This window comes from Rhinopithecus roxellana, chromosome 15, assembly GCF_007565055.1.
Source record: "Rhinopithecus roxellana isolate Shanxi Qingling chromosome 15, ASM756505v1, whole genome shotgun sequence".
NCBI classification, from domain to species: Eukaryota; Metazoa; Chordata; class Mammalia; order Primates; family Cercopithecidae; genus Rhinopithecus; species Rhinopithecus roxellana.
In genome coordinates this window covers 21079732-21100729 of record NC_044563.1, presented here as the reverse complement: position 1 = coordinate 21100729, position 20998 = coordinate 21079732, and the positions used below count along the sequence as shown (strand labels likewise).

Here is a 20998-nt window from a genome sequence, read left to right as displayed (position 1 = left end):
TAGCAAAGAAGATTATAGGGTGGATGCTGCTGGAGTGGTAATTGCACTTCAGACCCTGTTGAAATTCAGTAACTGGAAGAGTCTCTTTTTGAGCTCAGAGTCCTCTTGGTGTGGAAGGTTCATAGGTCATTGTACATAGTGGATAAGGGCAAGTACTTAAGAAATGGAGATGAAAGGGGAGCACTTTTGTTTTTTGTTTTGTTTTTTTAATAAGGGTGCTTATTCAAGAAAGACCTTTGGGTGGCCTAATGGAATGTAGGTTGGGAATATGAGAAAGTGGCAATGGGTTTTAGACTGAAAGGAAGAAGAGTTGATAAGTGATTATGGGAACTCCAAGCTGGCGTAGGAGGAATTTAGGGAAGGGCGACCACGTTCTTTAAACTTAGGGACTGGATTGATTCAGGAGTTTATTGGGTACTTATTAATCAGTTCCTTTGGGTACTCTTGCTTGCTGACTTCTGCATACACTCTAAGGCAAACAGGACCAAGCATTTGTGCTTGGTGGGGCTCTGGGGAGCGTGGGAAAGGGAACTGAAGCAAAAGGCTCAGCCTAGGCTAGTTCCCACATGTCTTCCCCACACAACTTTTGCATTGGTTTCTCAATGTCTTTGTGGGCATGCTGGGACTGGGCTTTGAGGTTTCTGCCTTACGGGTGGGAAGGGAGGGGGAAGGGCATTCCAACAGCAGTTTTTTTCTTTTTCCCCAATTTGGTTGCTGGAAACAGGGTAAATGGATTTTTATGCATATTATAACCTGTTCTGGTTATATATGGAAATACAAGTAGAGGAACTCACACGACAGTAGAATCCAGGTTTTAATGAAAGTAACATCCAAGGCCTAGGTATCTGAACACAGCAAGGTCTAAAGGGCACTTGTCTGTCACATTAAGCAATTCCAAGTCATATTTTAAATTACTTCCTTTCATTCCTTATGTTGCCCCTTGCTCTTCTTGTTTCTATGTATTGGGTATATTTTATTTTTCTCTCATTCCCATTTTTCCTTCAAATATTTCTGCAGCTCTCTCCTTCCTGCTTCCTCCTTGCTGTGGTGGCTGGGATGCTTCTTCCATGATTTTTTGAATCTAGACTGGGCTGTTCTCTGTGTTAAACCAATCAGTTGCGACCTTCTCTTAACAGGTGTGTATGGAAATATGTTTATTAAGAATGAAAAATATTTTTAAGAAATAGGTATTTTTATTTCTCTCATGTCATAGCAGAAAGAAATCTTTTTAAATACCTTTTATCTTTATGGGTTGGTGAGAGGGTGGGAATTGGGGAGAATATTTATTTCAAAACCTGTCTTTCAACATTGTATATTTTGGACTGGCATAAAGTCTCTCATAGCTATAAGAGAGAAAAAAACCCATTGAGTCCAACAGAGTATCACTAATGCCTGTTAAACCTCCTGTTTATATAATGGTATGGAGAACTCTTCATTTCTATATAACTATATTTTATTGTATAGATAGCACACATAGACCCTTAGATACTTGGATATTTATCCTGAGTTGGAACAAATAAAAGGGTAAAATATAGTCTATTTAGAACAAGGGTGCCCAATCTTTTGGCTTCCCTGGGCTACACTGAAAGAAGAATTGTCTTGGGCCATACATAATGTACACTAAGAATAGCCAATGAGCTAAAAAAAAAATCTCATAATGTTTTAAGAAAGTTTGCAAATTTGTATTGGGCCGCATTCAAAGCTGTCCTGGGCTGCGTGTGTCCCGCAGGCTGTGGGTTGGACAAGCTTGAGTTAGAGCTTTCTGCAGGATTACAGAAATGTAGGAACTTCAGCCATTGACTTGTGGAGGTTAGGATATGAACTACTGTGAGGTGCACTTTCAGAGGTTGAGGCTAATACTTCTTTTCCTACTTCCCAAGGAGGTGAAGTTTCCTTAAACTTCAGTGCTTTTTTACAGAGTTTTTTGTGGTTCTATTACTCTGTTGTCTCCATTAGTCAAGGAACACGTTTTGCCATCAATATTATATTTAACAAACTATAGTAGTATGGTTTTGGAAAATAGAAAGGCCCTTTTATGAATGTATTATTATATTTTTGGAGGCAGAGTCTTGCTCTGTTGCCCAGCCTAGAGTGCAGTGGTGCCATCTTGACTCACTGCAACCTCCGTCTCCTGGGTTCACGCAATTCTCATGCCTCAGCTGGGATTACAGGTGCCTACCCCCATGCCTGGCTAATTTTTGTTTTTTTTAGTAGAGATAAGGTTTCCCCATGTTGGCCAGGCTGGTCTTGACCAAGTGAACCTGACCTCAAGTGATCTACCCACCTTGGCCTCTTAAAGTGCTGGGATTACAGGTGTGAGCCACTGCACCCAGCCTACTTTGATTTCTTTTTTTTTTTTTTCCCCCGAGACGGAGTCTTGCACTGTGTTCCTGGCTGGAGTGCAATGGTGCAATCTTGGCTCACTGCAACCTCTGTCTCCCGGATTCACACTATTCTCCTGTCTCAGTCTCCCGAGTTGATGGGATTATAGGCGTACACTGCACCCGGCCAAATTTTTTTTTTTTTTTTTTTTTTTTGAGACAGAGTCTTGCTCTGTCACCCAGGCTGGAGTGTAGTAGCGCGATCTCAGCTCACTGTAAGTTCCACCTCCCGGGTTCATGCCATTCTCCTGTCTCAGCCTCCCAAGTAGCTGGGACTACAGGCTCCCGCCACCACGCCTGGCTAATTTTTTGTATTTTTAGTAGAGACAGGGTTTCACCGTGTTAACCAGGATGGTCTCGATCTACTGACCTCGTGATCCACCCGCCTCGGCCTCCCAAAGTGCTGGGATTATAGGCATAAGCCACCGTGCCCGGCCTTTTTTTGTATTTTTTCAGTAGAGACGGGTTTCACTATGTTGGCCAGACTGGTCTCGAACTTCTGACCTTGTGATCCGCCTGCCTCGGCTTCCCAAAGTGCTGGGATTACAGGCGTGAGCCACAGTGCCTGGCCTTTTCATTTCTTAATTGGCATTTTAGTTTAGCATAGTAATTTTTTTTTAAATTTGCTGCCACTTCAGCAGTTTTAGTGTTAGATGTGGGAGAGTTTAAGTAAGATCTGTATTGCCCTGTTATCTCTAAACGTGGCTTGTCCCTGCAGGATAGTGAATGCTTGTCTGTACCATGGAGTTACACATTTCACTGAGTTGATACCAGCAGATTTTTTTCAGGGAAAAATAATCCAATCACATAACTACAGCACATTCTCCCTCTCCTAAGTGTAGAGACTTAGATTTAATTGCACCGTTCTTTTCAGTAGTTATTTCTGGTGGGAGGTTCAAGAGAGCATAGTGGGCAGAGGATTCCGCTTGAACAGACACTGGTGATGGGCTCCCAGGCTTGGTGGTGGCTTGCTTTCTGCACTGCAGTAAAACCACAAGAGGGCATCTTTGGCTCTGGGATTAATAATTCATCTGTCTTCTCTGACCTGTGACCTTTTCTCTCCTTTCTCTTACCCTTTCCCGGTAGTGTGAAGTGAGGGGGTCTCTCTCCCTCCTTCTCCTTCCTCTGTGATTCACCTTCCCTTTTACCCTGCCCTGCGGCGGCTCCGCCCCTTACCTTCATGGACGACTCAGAGGTGGAGTCGACCGCCAGCATCTTGGCCTCTGTGAAGGAACAAGAGGCCCAGTTTGAGAAGCTGACCCGGGCGCTGGAGGAGGAACGGCGCCACGTCTCGGCGCAGCTGGAACGCGTCCGGGTCTCACCACAAGATGCCAACCCACTCATGGCCAACGGCACACTCACCCGCCGGCATCAGGTAACCCCTCTCTCCATCAGATGTGCAGGTAGGACTTTGACATGATCACAGAGAGGCTATGATCCTTTCTGGGAAGCTACTCTCCTTTTGGTGATGGGCTATCTAGTGCCCGTTCTTCCAGGGATTTAAGACAAGGAATATTGCTGCTGGACTGAGTTGGGTGGAGTTACTATCTCTAGAAGCATCCATCTGACTTCCTGTTTTGCCGGAGTAGGTTTTTTGGGATGGGCTACAATTCAAGTAATGGTAGATAGTGTAGTTTGCAGCTGTACTCAAGTTACTTTTCTGAATTTTTTTTCCTTGGTATCAAAAAATCAGGAAAGTAAATGCCCGCGTAGTGGTTGGGCATCTTGTGCGCTCAGCTCTAGTTCAGTCTCCCTGAGGGAACAGTCTGTACCCAGGTGTGGCAGTATCCATAAATTGTGTACTCCTGCTCTATATTGTCCTTGTGTGCTCTTTTTGTTGGCTATGTAAATCATGTGTTGGAGGAAGGGGTCATTGTTCATTCTGTTGGTTAGAGTTGGAGAGGGAGCATCATGCTGCTGTTTAACCCAAATAACCACAGGAGCCAGTGGTCTCTGGGTTGGCTGACTCTGTGATGTGACTTGGGAGAGCTGGTGTTAGAAATAAGAAGTATCTTATGTTTCCTCTGGTTTTTCTAGTCTGACTTTGCTGTGATGTAATCTGTCTGAGGTTTTGTCTGTCTTCCTGTGTGTGTGTGTGTGCATGTGTGTGTGTGGTAGGCATTGCCTGATAGATTGCATCTTACGAGAGATTTCTGGGTGGGAACCAGAACAGTGCTCATGCCCTTACAGCCCTTTTCATTGAGTAATTATTTATTTATTTATTTATTTATTTATTTATTTATTTATTTATGACAGAATCTCGCTCTGTCTCCAGGCTGGAGTGCAGTGGCGCAATCTTGGCTCACTGCATCCTCCGCCTCCCGGGTTCAAGCGTTTCTCCTCCCTCAACCTCCCGAGTAGCTGGGACTACAGGTGCATGCCACCACACCCAGCCAATTTTTGTATTTTTAGTAGAAATGGCGTTTCACCATGTTGGCCAGGATGGTCTCGATCTCTTGACCTTGTGATCCGCCCGCCTTGGCCTCCCAAAGTGCTGGGATTACAGGCGTGAGCTACCGCACTGGCCGAGTAATTTTTTTTTTTTTTTTTGAGATAGAGAAAGTCCCTCATACTGAGGAACCTTGCAAAAAGAACAGAATTCCAATTGGAGGATCAAGGAGTCTGAGGGAGGCAGCATGCTTGCAGTGTTCCTGGGATTTTTACAGGAACTACAATAGAAAGTTAGGTATGAAATTATATTGAAAGAGGAAAGCAGGACTGCTTAGGTTTGGAGGTCATGGGGAATTCCAGGATTCAGTATGTGGTTTCTCTCTTATTTTTAACTTCTGCTTAGCAGTAAAACCACACCCTTCCTTCTTCCTGAAAGTAATGTTTAACTTCCTCTCCCTGCAGCATTACACTCTATGTAATGGGAGTGGGGTGGAGGAAGAGTCTCCCAAAGTGGTTGGATCTCACTGTTCTACTGGAAGAGGAGCAGGCAAATACATTTTTATGTGGTATAAAGATTATTTCCTGCTGCTTAAGACAGAGCAACTTCTGGATGACATTTTGGAATGTATTCTGTGGCTCTAATAATTGTTGGTAAAGATGTTGAGCCTTCTCTTTTCTTGAGAGGAGTAGGGGTGCTTGTTTTTATACTTGGAAAGGGAGACTCGTATCTCTTGCTTTTTTCTTTAATTAAATTTCTATTTTTTACATTAGGACATGATAGCCATCTTGCTTCTTTCTTTAAAAAGCTGCCGGGAATGGGAGTTTCCAGTGGTAGTACTGCATGAAGATTCATGAGACTGTAAAGCTCTTTGGAAACTCCCCAACTTAGCCCTTCCAACTTTCCGTACATTTTTATGGCTTTCCAAAAAGGTTGCATGTAGGGGAAATTATCTAGGTCTGTGCTGTTTATTCAGCATATAGTTTTTGAGCACCTGTTATGTGCAGGCACTGCTCAAGGCACTAGGGAATATATCACTAAACTAATCCCAAAAACCCTCTGCCCTCATGGAGCTTACATTCTTATGTTCCAGAGACCCTGTCTGCCAGAGTTCCAGGCCTGATTTTCAATTTTGAGGAAAGTGCTAAGACTAAAGAGTGATATGGTTCTTTTATGAGTACTGACACAAGGACTCCAGGCCACACATATCTTCTTGAAAGCCCTCTTCCTGTTTGAAAAAAAGATCATTTGTGTTTGGTAGAGCAAAAGAAGGCCACAAAATGAATTGTCTTCTTGTGAACTGTGTTTCTTTCAGAACGGCCGGTTTGTGGGCGATGCTGACCTTGAGAGACAGAAATTTTCAGATTTGAAACTCAACGGACCCCAGGTAATTCTTTGGCTCAAGACGTGAGTTGCTTCATTCATATTTTCTTATTTCCCCAGCCTATAAGAGCATATTTGTGTCTTGTAAAGTGCCTGGCACATTGTACACACTCGTCAATTAGTTTCTTTCATTTATGAAAACAAAGAAGTGGAGCTCCAAAGTATATATGTAGTTTTGTTTTGAAGTGAATTTTAATGACCATTGATCTTTATGACTATTCCTTTTCCCCACTGCCACCCCATTTGATCCCTAAGTACTGCGTTTCTTTTCTAGAGCCAGTAGGCTTCTACTCTGCAGCAGAAAACGCTACCTAAAATCTGGCTGGTCTTGAGCCTTTTAGATAGTGTCTGAAGAGTAACATAAAGCCAGTCAAAAGATGGCTCTTACTGGGATTTTCAGGTTTGTCTTAAAAGTTCTTTATTTTTGGCCAGCTATGTTGGCTTACGCCTGTAATCCCAGCACTTTGGGAGGCTGAGGTGGGCAGATCACCTCAGGTCAGGAGTTCAAGACCAACCTGACCAACATAGAGAAACCCCATCTCTACTGAAAATACAAAATTAGCCGGGCGTGGTAGCACACGCCTGTAATCCCAGCTACTCGGGAGGCTGAGGCAGGAGAATTGCTTGAAGCCAGGAGGTGGAGATTGTGGTGAGCTGAGATCATGCCATTGTACTCCATCCTGGGCAACAAGAGCAAAACTCCATCTCAAAAAAAAAAAAGTTCTTTATTTTAGGCTGGGCGTGGCATCTCATGCCTGTAATTCCAGCACTTTGGGAGGCCAAGGCAGAGCAAAACTCCATCTCAAAAAAAAAAAAAAAAAAAGTTCTTTATTTTGGCCAGGCATGGTCTGCTCATTCCTGTAATTCCAGCACTTTGGGAGGCTGAGGCTGGAGGATTGCTTGAGCCCAGGAGTTCAAGACCAGCCTGGGCAACATAGTGAGACCCTGTCTCTGTAAAAAAAAATAAAATTAGCCAGGCATGGTGGCATGAGCCTGTAGTTCTAGCTACTCAGGAGGCTGAAATGGTAAGATTGCTTGAGCCTGGGAGGTTGGGGCTCCAGTGAGCTATGATCATGCCACTGCACTCGAGCTTGTGTGACAGAGTGAGACCCTATCTCAAATAAATAAATAAAAGTTATTTATTTATTGGGTGAGCTGCTCTTTTGAGGGGTCACTCAGATATAGATGAAACTGCAGTTAACACAGTTCCTGTTCACTTAGATGACCACAGCTGGGAAGTTAAATCTACTGTCTGTCACTTGGATGTTGATGTGGCTATAGTTAACTCAGTTCATGTTTGTTAAATGACTACAACTGGGAAATTATGTCTGCTGTCCTTTTGTATAAGTTCAAAAGATGACGGCCACCCATCTAAAAATCCTGAGGCCTATAGAAGATGCATGAGGAGTCCCTGTTTCTAGGGTCACTACTTAACGCTTCTTATTAGGATGGCTTGTTAATACATAGTGCTTAATAGTAGTTTCTTCTCTTTTCTCTTTTGCATATAGGATCACAGTCACCTTCTATATAGCACCATCCCCAGGATGCAGGAGCCGGGGCAGATTGTGGAGACCTACACGGAGGAGGATCCTGAGGGAGCCATGTCTGTAGTCTCTGTGGAGACCTCAGATGATGGGACCACTCGGCGCACAGAGACCACGGTAAACCAAGACGTGTGTAAGATCCGGAAGTGATAAGAGGTCTTTTATTCTCTATTAGGGGAGGGGTTAAGCACTTAATTAAAATGGAGGACTGATAACGCCATTATTGATCTGATTGCATACAGTGATCTCTGGCCATATAGAAAGGATGAAGAGATATGGGAAAATCTAATGGCATAGGGAAGAGAGAGGTATATATAGTAGCTTCCCTTATAGGCATAGTTACTGTCAGGGCAATTTTCCTACTTGGGGACTTCCTACAGGATGGAAAGAAAGATAGATGGTAGGCCTTAAGGCATTTCTAGGTAAAGTGTCCTAGGGATGTAAAGGTTTGTTTCTTTTAGAGTGGTATAGAATTTAATTGTTCATGGCTAGGCGCGGTGGCTCATGCCTGTAATCCTAGCACTGTGGGAGGTGGAGGTGGGCGGATCATAAGGTCAGAAGTTCGAGACCAGTCTGGACAACATAGTGAAACCCCGTCTTTACTAAAAACACAAAAAATTAGCCAAGTGTGTTGGTGTGTGCCTGTAATACCAGCTACTCGGGAGGCTGAGGTAGAATCACGTGAACCCGGGAGGCGGAGATTTTAGTGAGCTGAGAGCACACCATTGCACTACAGCCAGGGCGACAGTGCAAGACTCCGTCTCCAAAAAAAAAAAAAAAAAAAAAAAAAGAATTTAATTGCTCACTTTCTTAATCAGTTTTTCTTTTTCTTGTTTCCTACTTGCAGGTCAAGAAAGTAGTGAAGACTGTGACAACACGGACAGTACAGCCAGTCGCTATGGGACCAGACGGGTTGCCTGTGGATGCTTCATCAGTTTCTAACAACTATATCCAGACTTTGGGTCGTGACTTCCGCAAGAATGGCAATGGGGGACCTGGTCCCTATGTGGGGCAAGCCGGCACTGCTACCCTTCCTAGGAACTTCCACTACCCTCCTGATGGTTATAGCCGCCACTATGAAGATGGTTATCCAGGTGGCAGTGATAACTATGGCAGTCTGTCCCGGGTGACCCGCATTGAGGAGCGGTATAGGCCCAGCATGGAAGGCTACCGGGCACCTAGTAGACAGGATGTGTATGGGCCCCAACCCCAGGTTCGGGTAGGTGGGAGCAGCGTGGATCTGCATCGCTTTCATCCAGAGCCTTATGGGCTAGAGGATGACCAGCGTAGTATGGGCTATGATGACCTGGATTATGGTATGATGTCTGATTATGGCACTGCCCGTCGGACTGGGACACCCTCTGACCCTCGTCGGCGCCTCAGGTAGGCAGGAATAGGGAAGAGAAAAGGGTCTTTCCAAAACCAGGGGTAAGGGGTAGCTTTTCCTTCAACTTCTACGAGCTTTTTGGGATCAGAGATACTTGTGGCCTCCTCCCCTCTGCTTTTTTTTGGGGTGAAAGGCTACCCCGTTTTTCCCTTTTCTGACTTGGCTTAGTATTGACTTGCTATATATATAAAATATAAATGTGTATATATATAATATAAATATATATATAATTTTTTAAATGAAAATAATATATTCTAATTTTATTTTTTAGGGACAGAGTCTTGCTTTTTCACCCAGGCTGGAGTGCAGTGGTGCCATCTTGGTTCACCTGCTACCTCCACTTCCTGGGTTCAAGTGTTTCTCGTGTCTCAGTCTCCCTAGTTGCTGGGACTACAGGCAAGCACCATCACGCCCGGCTAATTTTTATATTTTTAATAGAGATGCGGTTTCACCCTGTTGGCCAGGCTGGTCTCAAACTCCTGACCTCGGTGATCCACCCGCCTTGGCCTCCAAAAGTGCTGGGATTACAGGCATGAGCCACCATGCCTGGTCCACAATTTGAATATATGGGCCAGGCACGGTGGCTCATGCCTGTAATCCCAGCGCTTTTGGAGACCTAGGTAGGTGGATCACCTGAGGTCTCGAGTTCGAGACCAGCCTGACCAACATGGAGAAATCCCGTCTTTACTAAAAATACAAAATTAGCTGGGCATGGTGACACATGCCTGCAATCCCAACTACTCGGGAGGCTGAGGCAGGAAAATCATGTGAACCCGGGAGGCGGAGGTTGTGGTGAGCCAAGATCGTGCCATTGCACTCCAGCCTGGGCAACAAGAGCGAAACTCCATCTCAAAAAATAAAAAAACGAAAACAACTTGTGATTTTTATTAGTCTATGTCCTGAAGACTGAATTTTGCTTCTGCTTCTATGCTGAAGTTTTTACTGTTTCTGGCTAAGATGTGACCCCCTTTTGGTGTTAGGCAGAGGATTCTGATGTCTGGGGCCATGGAATTCTTGCTCACTTCTTCTTGGGAATTTCTTTAGCTTCTGGTTTGGTATTAAGAACAGAGTCGGTCGGGCATGGTGGTTCACACCTGTAATCCCAGCACTTTGGGAGGCTGAGGCGGGCAGATCACGATATCAGGAGATCGAGATCATCCTGGCTAACACAGTGAAACCCTGTCTCTACTAAAAATACAAAAATTAGCCGGGTGTGGTGGCTCGTGCCTGTAGTCCCAGCTACTCAGGAGGCTGAGGCAGGAGAATCACTTGAACCCAGGAGGCAGAGGCTACAGTGAGCCAAGATGCCGCCACTGCACTCCAGCCTGGGCAACAGAGTGAGACTGTCTCAAAACAAAACAAAACAAAATTGAAGGTTTTAGGAATACAGGACCAAAAGAGACAGTTAAGGATATATATAAGAACTTTCTTGTGTTTTTAATCCCAAAGTTAAAAACAAACTTTGACCTCACAAGGGCCTTGACATTCTGTGCTTAGGGTCTTATTATTTGATTGTAAAGTGAAATTGTGGTGGCATCCTTGGGTGGGGGTTGGGGGGTACATTAGCAACACTCTGAAAGGTCACTAAGCAGCTGCCTACTCTGACTTTACTACTTGTCCCTGGAGATTTATTTGGTGATGTGAAAAAAGGAGTGATTGATGTTTGGACTGGTATGTGGTTTGCCTTGTTGCCTTGAGAGAATGCTTTAGAATGGGGTCGACAGACCCCTGAAAAGGACCATGTAGAACTATTTTAGGCTTTGCAGGCCATGTATCATCTTTGTCATATGTTGTTGTCCTTTTTTTCAAACAATCTTTTAAAAATATAAAAAGCAAGGCCGGGCGCGGTGGCTCAATCCTGTAATCCCAGCACTTTGGGAGGCCGAGACGGGCGGATCGAACACGGTGAAACCCCGTCTCTACTAAAAATACAAAAAACTAGCCAGGCGCGGTGGCGGGCGCCTGTAGTCCCAGCTACTCGGAGGCTGAGGCAGGAGAATGGCGGGAACCCGGGAGGCGGAGCTTGCAGTGAGCCGAGATCGCGCCACTGCACTCCAGCCTGGGTGACAGAGCGAGACTCCGCCTCAAAGAAAAAAAAAAAAAAAAAAAAAAAAAATATATATATATATATATATAAAGCATTCTGGGGGTGTACAAAAACAGGTTTGGCCCATGGATTGCCAATGCTGCTTCAGAATAAATTAGAAACAGTGTTTTCCACGCAAAGAGAAATGATAAGAAACAAGGGATGATTTATGGTTGTATTGATGGTAAGGATATCCTAGCAGCTGTTGCTGAATTTCTCTATATGGGGTCATGACCTTTTAAAGCAAATGCCTTGGTGCTAATTTTCCTCATATATTAGGTAGCTTTGGTTAAGAGTGAACAGGGCTGGGCCTAGGGGTAGAGGCCCCATTATCTAAGACTGAGTCACTCACCTTTCAGGTATCTTGGATAGCTAATCCAACTCCCATGTTAGTCATTTTTATTCCTCCAGGAGCACCAGACCTCGGCTGGTGCAACCTAGAACAGTGGTAGATAACAGCCATCATTGAAGCAGTCTGTCCAGGGTGTTGGCTCTACTGCAAGTCTGCTTTTTCTGACTTCCTCATTAGTAAAGAGTGATTGGACCCAGATGGGTGTGGGTGGCCAGGTCATTCTCTGCCGTCCCTAATTGTGCTAGTTCACATAGAGTTTTGGGCCGTTCTTGGTTGGGTTTGTTCCAGGGTAGCAATGGACTTGGAAACCTGCTTGACTAGCAAGAATATTTGCCGCTTCCCGTTCTAGGCTAGAAGAGTAATACAAGGTCAAACTTAAACAGTGAGGCAGTGATTAGTGGAAAAAGCACTGAACCCTGAGACCTTGGTTCTAGTTGTGCCTTTGCCACTAGCTAAGTAGCCTCAAGCAAGTCATTTGGTCTTCTTGGGCACAGCTTTGTTACTTGTAAAACAGAGGAAAGAATGTCCAATCCACTGCCTCTATATAGAAAAAGATATAAGATAGAGTTATTTGGAAATTTTGGTTATGGTAATTGTTCTTATAATTCTGTATATTAATAATAGAGGTTAAACATGTTCAATACGGAACCTGAAAAACCCAGAGAAGCATACCACCTATTGATAAAGAACCACTGTTAACATTTTCTTGCATATCCTTTGAGGTTTTTTTATTGTACATGTAACTGTATCCTATTTTCCCTCTACAAAAATGGAATCTTAACATACTGCTCAATAGCCTACTTTTAAAACTTAGCTATCTAAGCTATTCATTTTGTTTCTGTGTTTGTTTGTTTTTTGAGATGGAGCCTTGCTCTGTTGCCCAGGCTGGAGTGCAGTGCAACCTCCACCTCCTGGGTTCAAGTGATTCTCCTGCCTTAGCCTCCCAAGTAGCTGGGATTACAGGTGCCTACCACCACGCCCAGCTAATTTTTATATTTTTAGTAGAGATAGGGTTTTGCCATGTTGGCTATGCTGGTCTTGAACTTCTGACCTCAGGTAATCCGCCCACCTCAGCCTCCCAAAGTGCTGGGATTACAGATGTGAGCCACCACGCCTGGTCCTGTTTCCGTGTTATTTTAAGACCATCTTGGTCATGTTTTACTAAATGCTTTGTCTATCTGAATCACTGTTGCATAGTTGATGTTGATACCTGTGAGGCAGCTCTTCTGCTCAGGGCAACCTTGAGTATTTGGTGACAGTGGGAGTGGTTTTGTAGAACAAACAACGGCTTATTTGGAGAGCTCCACACAATAGATTCTCCTCTCCTGTGGGAGCCAGAAAGAGATGAGCTCACAGATAATGGGTTTCTTTCTTCCTGGTAGTTATGAATAAATAATAGTGTGACAGACTCACCCTCTAGTGGTTGTTGGTAGTACTGAAACAGGAAGAATTGTCTCCTGGTTTGATTTTTCTTACTTTCAATTGCTTTCTCTGTTCCTAGTGGCTGGGCTTCCCAAATGTGATGTTGGTGAATAGGCTCCATTTTGAAAGAACTGGAGGTATTGTCTTTAGAAATTGGAGGATGGAATCTTACCGCTAACACATTTGTTGAGTAGCAGACATGACCTTGGGATGACTGTGAAAATTACTTTTCAAATTTATACTTCATCAGTACCAAACCCAGATCCTCCTATAATGTAGCAGGAAGCCCTTTATTAGTTTTTCTCTATCAATCCATCTTTTATAATTTCCAAAATAGGATAAGGAGAAGCTTAAATATGAAATGTATTTAAAGGTCTTAACCCACCAGTTGTTTCCTGTGTATAAATGCCTAATTTCCTGTTTGGTTAAGGAACTGTTCTCAGACTTCTGTGGCATTGAGTCAGTTACTTTGGTTAATTCTGCTTTTTGAGAGTTTATCCTGATCTCTACCTAGAAAAGTTAATAGCTGTCAGGTATCATTCAAATAAATGATAAGTAATAAGGATTTGGTTCTTTCTTTTTGATTAGCCTCTCCTGAATGCTTGTTACTTTCTAAGCCTGCAGACTTCAAAGAAAAAAGTGTAGTTTTAATTAAATTGTAGGTGTCTTTAAGATTATTACCTTTTATTTTTCCTAACCCATTGAGGAAAATTGGTCAGTATATTATTCATGCAAAGGAGAGAGAAGATGAGCACACTGAAACTCCATTTAATCCTGCTTTGCAGTTGAGGGTAATGGGAATGTCCAGGAAGCTAGCCATAATGACTTGATGTATTCTCTTGGTTATTCCGAAACTTCTCAGGAGCTACGAAGACATGATTGGTGAGGAGGTGCCATCGGATCAATACTATTGGGCTCCTTTGGCCCAGCATGAGCGAGGAAGTTTAGCAAGCTTGGATAGCCTGCGCAAAGGAGGGCCCCCACCTCCTAACTGGAGACAGCCAGAGCTGCCAGAGGTGATCGCCATGCTTGGATTCCGCTTGGATGCTGTCAAGTCCAATGCAGCTGCATACCTGCAACACTTATGCTACCGCAATGACAAGGTGAAGACTGACGTGCGGAAGCTCAAGGGCATCCCAGTACTGGTGGGATTGTTAGACCATCCCAAAAAGGAAGTGCACCTTGGAGCCTGTGGAGCTCTCAAGAATATCTCTTTTGGACGTGACCAGGATAACAAGATTGCCATAAAAAACTGTGATGGTGTGCCTGCCCTTGTGCGATTGCTCCGAAAGGCTCGTGATATGGACCTTACTGAAGTCATTACTGGTGAGTTCTAGGCCTAAGGAAAATTGCTAAGTCACTGTTACTCTCTAGTGATGTTAAGAACTAGAGGGATTTCCAGACCTTTTACTTTTGATGGAAGGTTGTGAACTGGTGGCCTTGGGTCAAATCCATCTCACAGATTTGTTTGGATCACACAGCATTTTTGAAATTTTAAAGAACTGGTTGCTGATGTTTAAAATTCAGAAGATTTCACTTAAAATTCCAGATTCTTGGCTTCTATTAAAAATGTGGAAAAGTTGTTAACAATGGATCTCTTTTCTTTCCTAGCAGTATTTGGTCTGAACTGATTGGAGCATGTGTTCTCTAATTTACACTAATCTCCAACACATTCTATTATCTGACCAACTACAGCCGTTTAGGATGTTGTTTCCCAAACATGGAGCTGTCAACTGCTATTTTTTCACATGCTTGTAATTTCTTTTAAATATCTTCCTCTCTTGACTCACCTGCTTGGCCCATATAGACATTTAAGCCTGTGGTCCTTGCTTTATTTAGAACAGTAGTTTTTCAGATTGTGGGTTGTGATCTATTTGTGTGATCCATTAGTGAATAAAACACAATTTTGTGGAGCATAATCAGCATTCCAAGGGAAAGGAATAAAGAAAAAGTAATATAGACCATTGCTTCTCAGTTGTGGGCCATTTTGCCTGCCCTGCCCTGAGGACATTCGGACATTTGTAGTGTTGGAGATATTTTTGGTTGTTATAACTTAGAACAGGAGAGAGGGAGTGCTACTGGCATCTGGTGAGTAAAGGCTAGGTATACTGCTAAACATCCAGCAATAGACAAGACAGCTCCTCATAGCAAAGAATTATCTGGCTCAAAATGTCAGTGGTGCTGAGGTTGAAAAACTCTGGTATAGATAGATCAGAGAGCATTGTTTATCGTTAAATATTGCTTTACAAAACCTTATTTCATGATCTGTATGTTTATTATGAGCTGTAATGTAGAACATGTTTCTTGCTGAGGTTCGCAAACAAAACTTGAATATTACTACAAGGTATTTGGTCACTGGGGAAGACTGAGAAATGATATAATAGGGGATTCTCTTTGATGTTCTTCAGACATGTTGTCTTGAATGCTCAAGAGCCATCTGATGAGTTGTCTCTTCCAGGAACCCTGTGGAATCTTTCATCCCATGACTCCATCAAAATGGAGATTGTGGACCATGCACTGCATGCCTTGACAGATGAAGTGATCATTCCTCATTCTGGTTGGGAGCGGGAACCTAATGAAGACTGTAAGCCACGCCATATTGAGTGGGAATCGGTGCTCACCAACACAGCTGGCTGCCTTAGGTAACGATAGGGGCTTTGAGAATATGAAGGTGAATTTTTGAGGACTGACTTAAATTTCCTTAAAAAACAATTAAAATTCTTTAGCCTATTCTTTAGCCTCCATTCCTATCTGTATTGCATACTGTAACTCCAACCTGTCTTTCTACCTTTGTTGCTATTCTCTTACGTATACCACATGTACCTGTATCAGTTTTCTTGCTGTTCCCCACACATCCTCTTCACTTTTATGCCTCTTTGACTTTGTTCATCTGCTTTGGTAAGCTTTTGTTCAGCATCTACCACATGTAAGGTGGTCTAGTCCTGGACTTGTCTATGTCCTTGCCCTAGTTATCTGTATTTCAAGTCAGGCTGTGAAAAATGCAGCAAAAGGGGTACAGAGCACTAGGAGGTTAGGGCATGGGTGAGGAAGGTCTGTTCTTTCCGTGAATGCCTTTCTCTTCTTATTTATCTTTTTGTGGTTAAACTCAAGTGCCTTTATTTTATTAAAGTTTTCCTGAATTATTTTTATATCCTATACATGCTGCTCTATAATCTTTCTCTCTTTGGAATACACCTCTGTGCTCTGTTCTACATATGTATTATACTTCCATACAAGAAGTGTATATTCCATCTTGAATTACTGCATCTGGTATGTATCATTAACCCCTACCCCACAGTGATATAAACATTCAGAAGGCGGGGACTGTTAATCAACTTTCTCTGAACTGCAGTACCTTGCTTATGATAGGTATTCACTATTATAGTGAGTAGAAAAAAATATTCAGGAATCTTGTAGGTGTTGAGGGATATTTAAGGGAGGTGGATTTGAGTCATCTTGAAGCTTCTGGTTTCCCCTCAGGAATGTAAGCTCAGAGAGGAGTGAAGCTCGCCGGAAACTTCGGGAATGTGATGGTTTAGTTGATGCCCTCATTTTCATTGTTCAGGCTGAGATTGGGCAGAAGGATTCAGACAGCAAGGTAAGTGCTTGTCTTACCTTTAATGACCGAGTGAATTCCATTCACCACAACTATGAAGTATCTGTAGGTCAGAGACCTATTATCTCAGGCTTTCAAGTAATGTTAACTATTTTTACTGGCCCCTACCCCTTGTTTTTGAGACAGAGTCTTACTCTGTTGCCCAGGCTGGGGTACAGTGATGTGATCTCAGCTCACTGCAACCTCCGCTTCCTGGGTTCAAGTGATTCTCGTGCCTCAGCCTCCCAAGTAGATGGGATTATAGGCACCCACCACCACGCGCTGCTAATTTTTGTATTTTTAGTACATTTCACCATGTTGGCCAGGCTGGTCTCAAACTCTTGACCTCACGTGATCCATCCACTTCAGCCTCCCAAAGTGTTGGGATTACAGGCATTAGCCACTGTGCCCAGCCAAGCCCCTACTCCTTAAAGTGGGCATTCAACTTGAAAGAAAACATGTGTTTTGTTTGTTTTTTTGAGATGGAGTCTGGCTCTGTCGCACAGGCTGGAGTACAGTGGCATGATCTTGGCTCACTGCAACCTCTCCTTCCTGGGTTCAAGCGATTCTCCTGCTTCAGCCGAGTAGCTGGGATTATAGGCACCTGCCACCATGCCCAGCTAAGTTTTGTATTTTAGTAGAGACAGGGTTTCACCATGTTGGCCAGGCTGGTTTTGAACTCCCAACCTCAGGTGATCCACCTGCCTCAGCCTCCCAAAGTGCTGGGATTATAGGTGTGAGCCACTGTGCCCGGCTTTTTTTTTCTTTTTTTAAAAATCTGTCACCTATATATTTTAAAGCTGCTTAGCTGTCTTCCAAAATTGTACATTGTCTAAGTAGTAAGAATGATGATCCAAGTTTCAGTCACACACCAAGTAGTGGCAGAAGCCAATTAGTCCATAGTTGGGCCTTCCATTAGCCTGAGGCTACAGGGATTTCAAGAAGCCTGGAGCGCTTAAGAGGCATCCTGAGAAGTTATGGATTGGGTTATGCATTTGAATATCAACATTTTAATACCTGAGTCATGGAAACCTGTACTTGTGGAGAAATCACAATAGACATTCTTTTTTCTCATTGGCCCTTTTATCTTGTGTACCTAAGCTTGTAGAGAACTGTGTTTGCCTCCTTCGGAACTTATCATATCAAGTTCACCGGGAGATCCCACAGGCAGAGCGTTACCAAGAGGCAGCTCCCAATGTTGCCAACAATACTGGGCCACATGCTGCCAGTTGCTTTGGGGCCAAGAAGGGCAAAGGTGAGTCTTGGTTCCTGTTTCTTACTCTTTAATGTGGGACAGGGAAAGGAAGGAACACTTTAGCTTAAGGTACAAAATACTTGGCAAGCAGTATGGGAGTCTGCCTGGTTACAGATGTCTTTTTGCTTTGCTGCTTCTCCTGTGTTGTGTGCTTCATTCAAGGTTTGGTGGTGGGGTGGTGGTGGTGGTGTGTTGGTGGTGATGGTGGTGGTGGTGGTGGTGGTGTGTTGGTGGTGATGGTGGTGGGGTGGTGGTGGTGGTATCAATGAGTGCGGCAGTGGAAAATGAGAACTCAACTAATCTGGGACCTTCTTCCCCATACGTCCTTTGCATTTTCTGTGTTTTTCTTTTCTTCTCTGTGCTTCCCTGCTTATTTGCCCATGATTCTGCTGACATCTTTCTCCTGCATTTTTCTTATTTCTTTTCTCTTCTCTGCTTTCTGCCTTGGGTGATGCACTGGAAGATGAGTGGTTCTCCAGAGGTGAGTGGAGTCTTTTAAGGTGCTATTCTACTTCTAATTTGCATGTTTTGGTTTTAACTTACCTAGTATGTCCTTGCCTAACCCTTCCCTGTCTATGCATGTAGGAAAGTTCAGTTGAGGAAGACACTGAAACAGGTTTAGCTCTTTGGAGCTAATAGCTCATGGCATGCTGTTTCTGGACAGCAGTTCCCGTTATCAGAGCTCAGGACAATAGCATCAACAATGGTCATCCTCATCTTACCTATCTGCTGCCTGTTTTCTATCCTTGTTTCTGAATAGTCCCCTGCTGGAACAAGTTGCCCCCACCCGCCCTTTGCCCCTCGTGGTGCATCTGTGATCAAAAGGTTCTGACCGAAGAATGAAAAATGTGCCAGGTGGAATCTTTTCTGTTTTAAACTGACTTACCCCTTTTCCTGCCCTTTTTCATTTTTATAGGGAAAAAACCCATAGAGGATCCAGCAAATGACACAGTGGATTTCCCTAAAAGAACGAGTCCAGCTCGGGGTAAGTTATCTTCTCAGTCTCCAGAGGTCTCATAAACATAGTACAAAGATAAGATGTTTGGTAATCTAACAGCAGACTTTATGCAATATGTTTATTGTCCTCTCTTTTCCAACTTACAGATTGAAATGATTGTGAAAGGATTGGGAAGCTGTATGGTATTACAGCAGTAACTTACAAAGGACTGCTTGTTAAGGCAGTTATTCAGGTTACTTGAGGATAGAATAAGGTCCTGATGGTGGTCTAGAGCAGAAATTTGGGAACCATAAACGACCACTACAGTGCCTGAGACTTAAACCTCACTTTTAAAAGAAGCTCCTTTACTAAGAAAGATACTTTTTAGGCTGGGCGCGGTGGCTCATGACTGTAATGCCAGCACTTTGTGAGGCTGAGGCGGGCAGGTCACCTGAGGTCAGGTGTTTGAGCCCAGCCTGGCCAACATGGTGAAACCCTGTCTCTACTAAAAATGCAAAAATTAGCTGGGCATGGTGGCGGGTGCCTGTAATCCCAGCTACTCTGGAGGCTGAGGCAGGAGAATCGCTTGAACCCGGGAGGCGGAGGTTGCAGTGAGTTGAGATTGCGCCACTGCACTCCAGCGTGGGCGACAGATAGAGACTCCGTCTCAAAAAGAAAAAAAGAGATAATTTTTACACCTTACTATAAGAAATTTGGATCTTTATATTCATCAATACAGTGAGTCCAAAGTTCACAGCTCTCCATGGATATAAAAATTGTAAACGTTTAATCTGTAATGGACCATTGTAGTAATTGCAAAGATGGGAAGAATGACTGGGTTAAGTTAGAAATAATTGATTTGAGATGAGGAATTTTTAACCTTGAGTGCTGTCAATGAGCTAAATGGAGCCCCTGAGCGCTCATGGTAGAACCAAAGGCAAAGCTATGGGAGAGGAGGCAAGAAGGAAGGAAAGAGAGGAGTTGAGTATAATGAGTTGATATTTGTTCCACTCTTACCATGGATTCTTTAGTCTTTTTTTTTTTTTTTTTTTTTTTGAGACGGAGTCTCACTCTGTCGCCCAGGCTGGAGTGCAGTGGCGTGAACTTGGCTCACTGCAAGCTCTGCCTCCCAGGTTCACCCCATTCTCCTGCCCTTAGCCTCCCGAGTAGCTGGGACTGCAGGCGCCCACCATCACGCCCAGCTAATTTTTTGTATTTTTAGTAGAGACGGGCTTTCACCATGTTAGCTAGGATGGTCTCAATCTCCTGACCTCGTGATCTGCCCGCCTCGGCCTCCCAAAGTGCTGGGATTACAGGTGTTGAGCCACCGCGCCCGGCCTTATTATTCTTAAGACATGGAATTTGGCCTCTAAATTTGCTGTAGAGAGTGTGAGAAAGTTTAGGGAACCTGATGGTATAGAAGCATAAATCCATCAACCAGGAGTATTAAGGCTGGACTCCAGCCAGCTAGAGCCTGGTTTATTGGTACCGATTAGCACCTTCTGCCTTCTTTTTCTCTATTGTGCAGGCTATGAGCTCTTATTTCAGCCAGAGGTGGTTCGAATATACATCTCACTTCTTAAGGAGAGCAAGACTCCTGCCATCTTAGAAGCCTCAGCTGGAGCTATCCAGAACTTGTGTGCTGGGCGCTGGACGGTAAAGTACCTTTTAGAAAATGGATTTGGAGATGGGAAAACTTAGATAACTAGTTTGCTGCCATTTGTAATTTGTTCTACCCCTTTCTATGTGCTATTCTAGTATGGTCGATACATCCGCTCTGCTCTGCGTCAAGAGAAGGCTCTTTCTGCCATAGCTGACCTCCTGACTAATGAACATGAACGGGTGGTGAAAGCTGCGTCTGGAGCACTGAGAAACCTGGCTGTGGATGCTCGCAACAAAGAATTAATTGGTGAGGAGTTGAATGCTAACTATTACCTCAAAATTTAGTACAGTGTTTGTAGTCCAGCAGGTGCCTAATAATTTATTGAATTTATTGAAATGACTGAAGGGAAGGACCCTCCCCCACTTCATAGTTCCTGAATGTGAGAGTTGGTAAGGGTTTTAATTTAATGGTTCTTGGAAAGAAAACAAATGACGACTCTTCAAAAATAGAATAATAATTGCTATTATTTATTGAGCACTTACTTTGTTACTAGGTATTGTTAAACGCTTCTGTGTTTTCATTTAATCCTCACCACTTTACAAAGATCCATTTTTTTTATAGGATAAGGAAATTACTTAACTCATGGAAGTTAAGTAAATTGCCC

The 20998-nt window shown here is 43.6% G+C and overlaps 1 protein-coding gene across 17 annotated transcripts in view; it reads left to right on the top strand.

Annotated features, from left to right (window-relative positions):
- CTNND1 (catenin delta 1) overlaps positions 1 to 20998 on the top strand; it is a 57385-nt gene that overhangs the window by 25759 nt on the left and 10628 nt on the right. For 5 of the 17 annotated variants that reach the window (XM_010382796.1, XM_010382793.1, XM_010382792.1 and 2 more), the window contains exons 2-13: positions 1018 to 1136; positions 3468 to 3756; positions 6086 to 6157; positions 7662 to 7814; positions 8545 to 9080; positions 13807 to 14270; positions 15403 to 15586; positions 16425 to 16542; positions 17641 to 17794; positions 18711 to 18779; positions 20260 to 20387; positions 20490 to 20640. In XM_010382796.1, the coding sequence (XP_010381098.1) occupies positions 3562 to 3756; positions 6086 to 6157; positions 7662 to 7814; positions 8545 to 9080; positions 13807 to 14270; positions 15403 to 15586; positions 16425 to 16542; positions 17641 to 17794; positions 18711 to 18779; positions 20260 to 20387; positions 20490 to 20640 (2224 nt within the window). In that variant the 5' untranslated portion in view covers positions 1018 to 1136; positions 3468 to 3561. Of the gene's footprint in view, positions 1 to 1017; positions 1137 to 3467; positions 3757 to 5187; positions 5339 to 5404; positions 5424 to 6085; positions 6158 to 7661; positions 7815 to 8544; positions 9081 to 13806; positions 14271 to 15402; positions 15587 to 16424; positions 16543 to 17640; positions 17795 to 18710; positions 18780 to 20259; positions 20388 to 20489; positions 20641 to 20998 lie in introns of those variants that run through there. The other 12 variants (XM_010382799.2, XM_010382798.2, XM_030917833.1 and 9 more) reach the window with 7 other exon arrangements.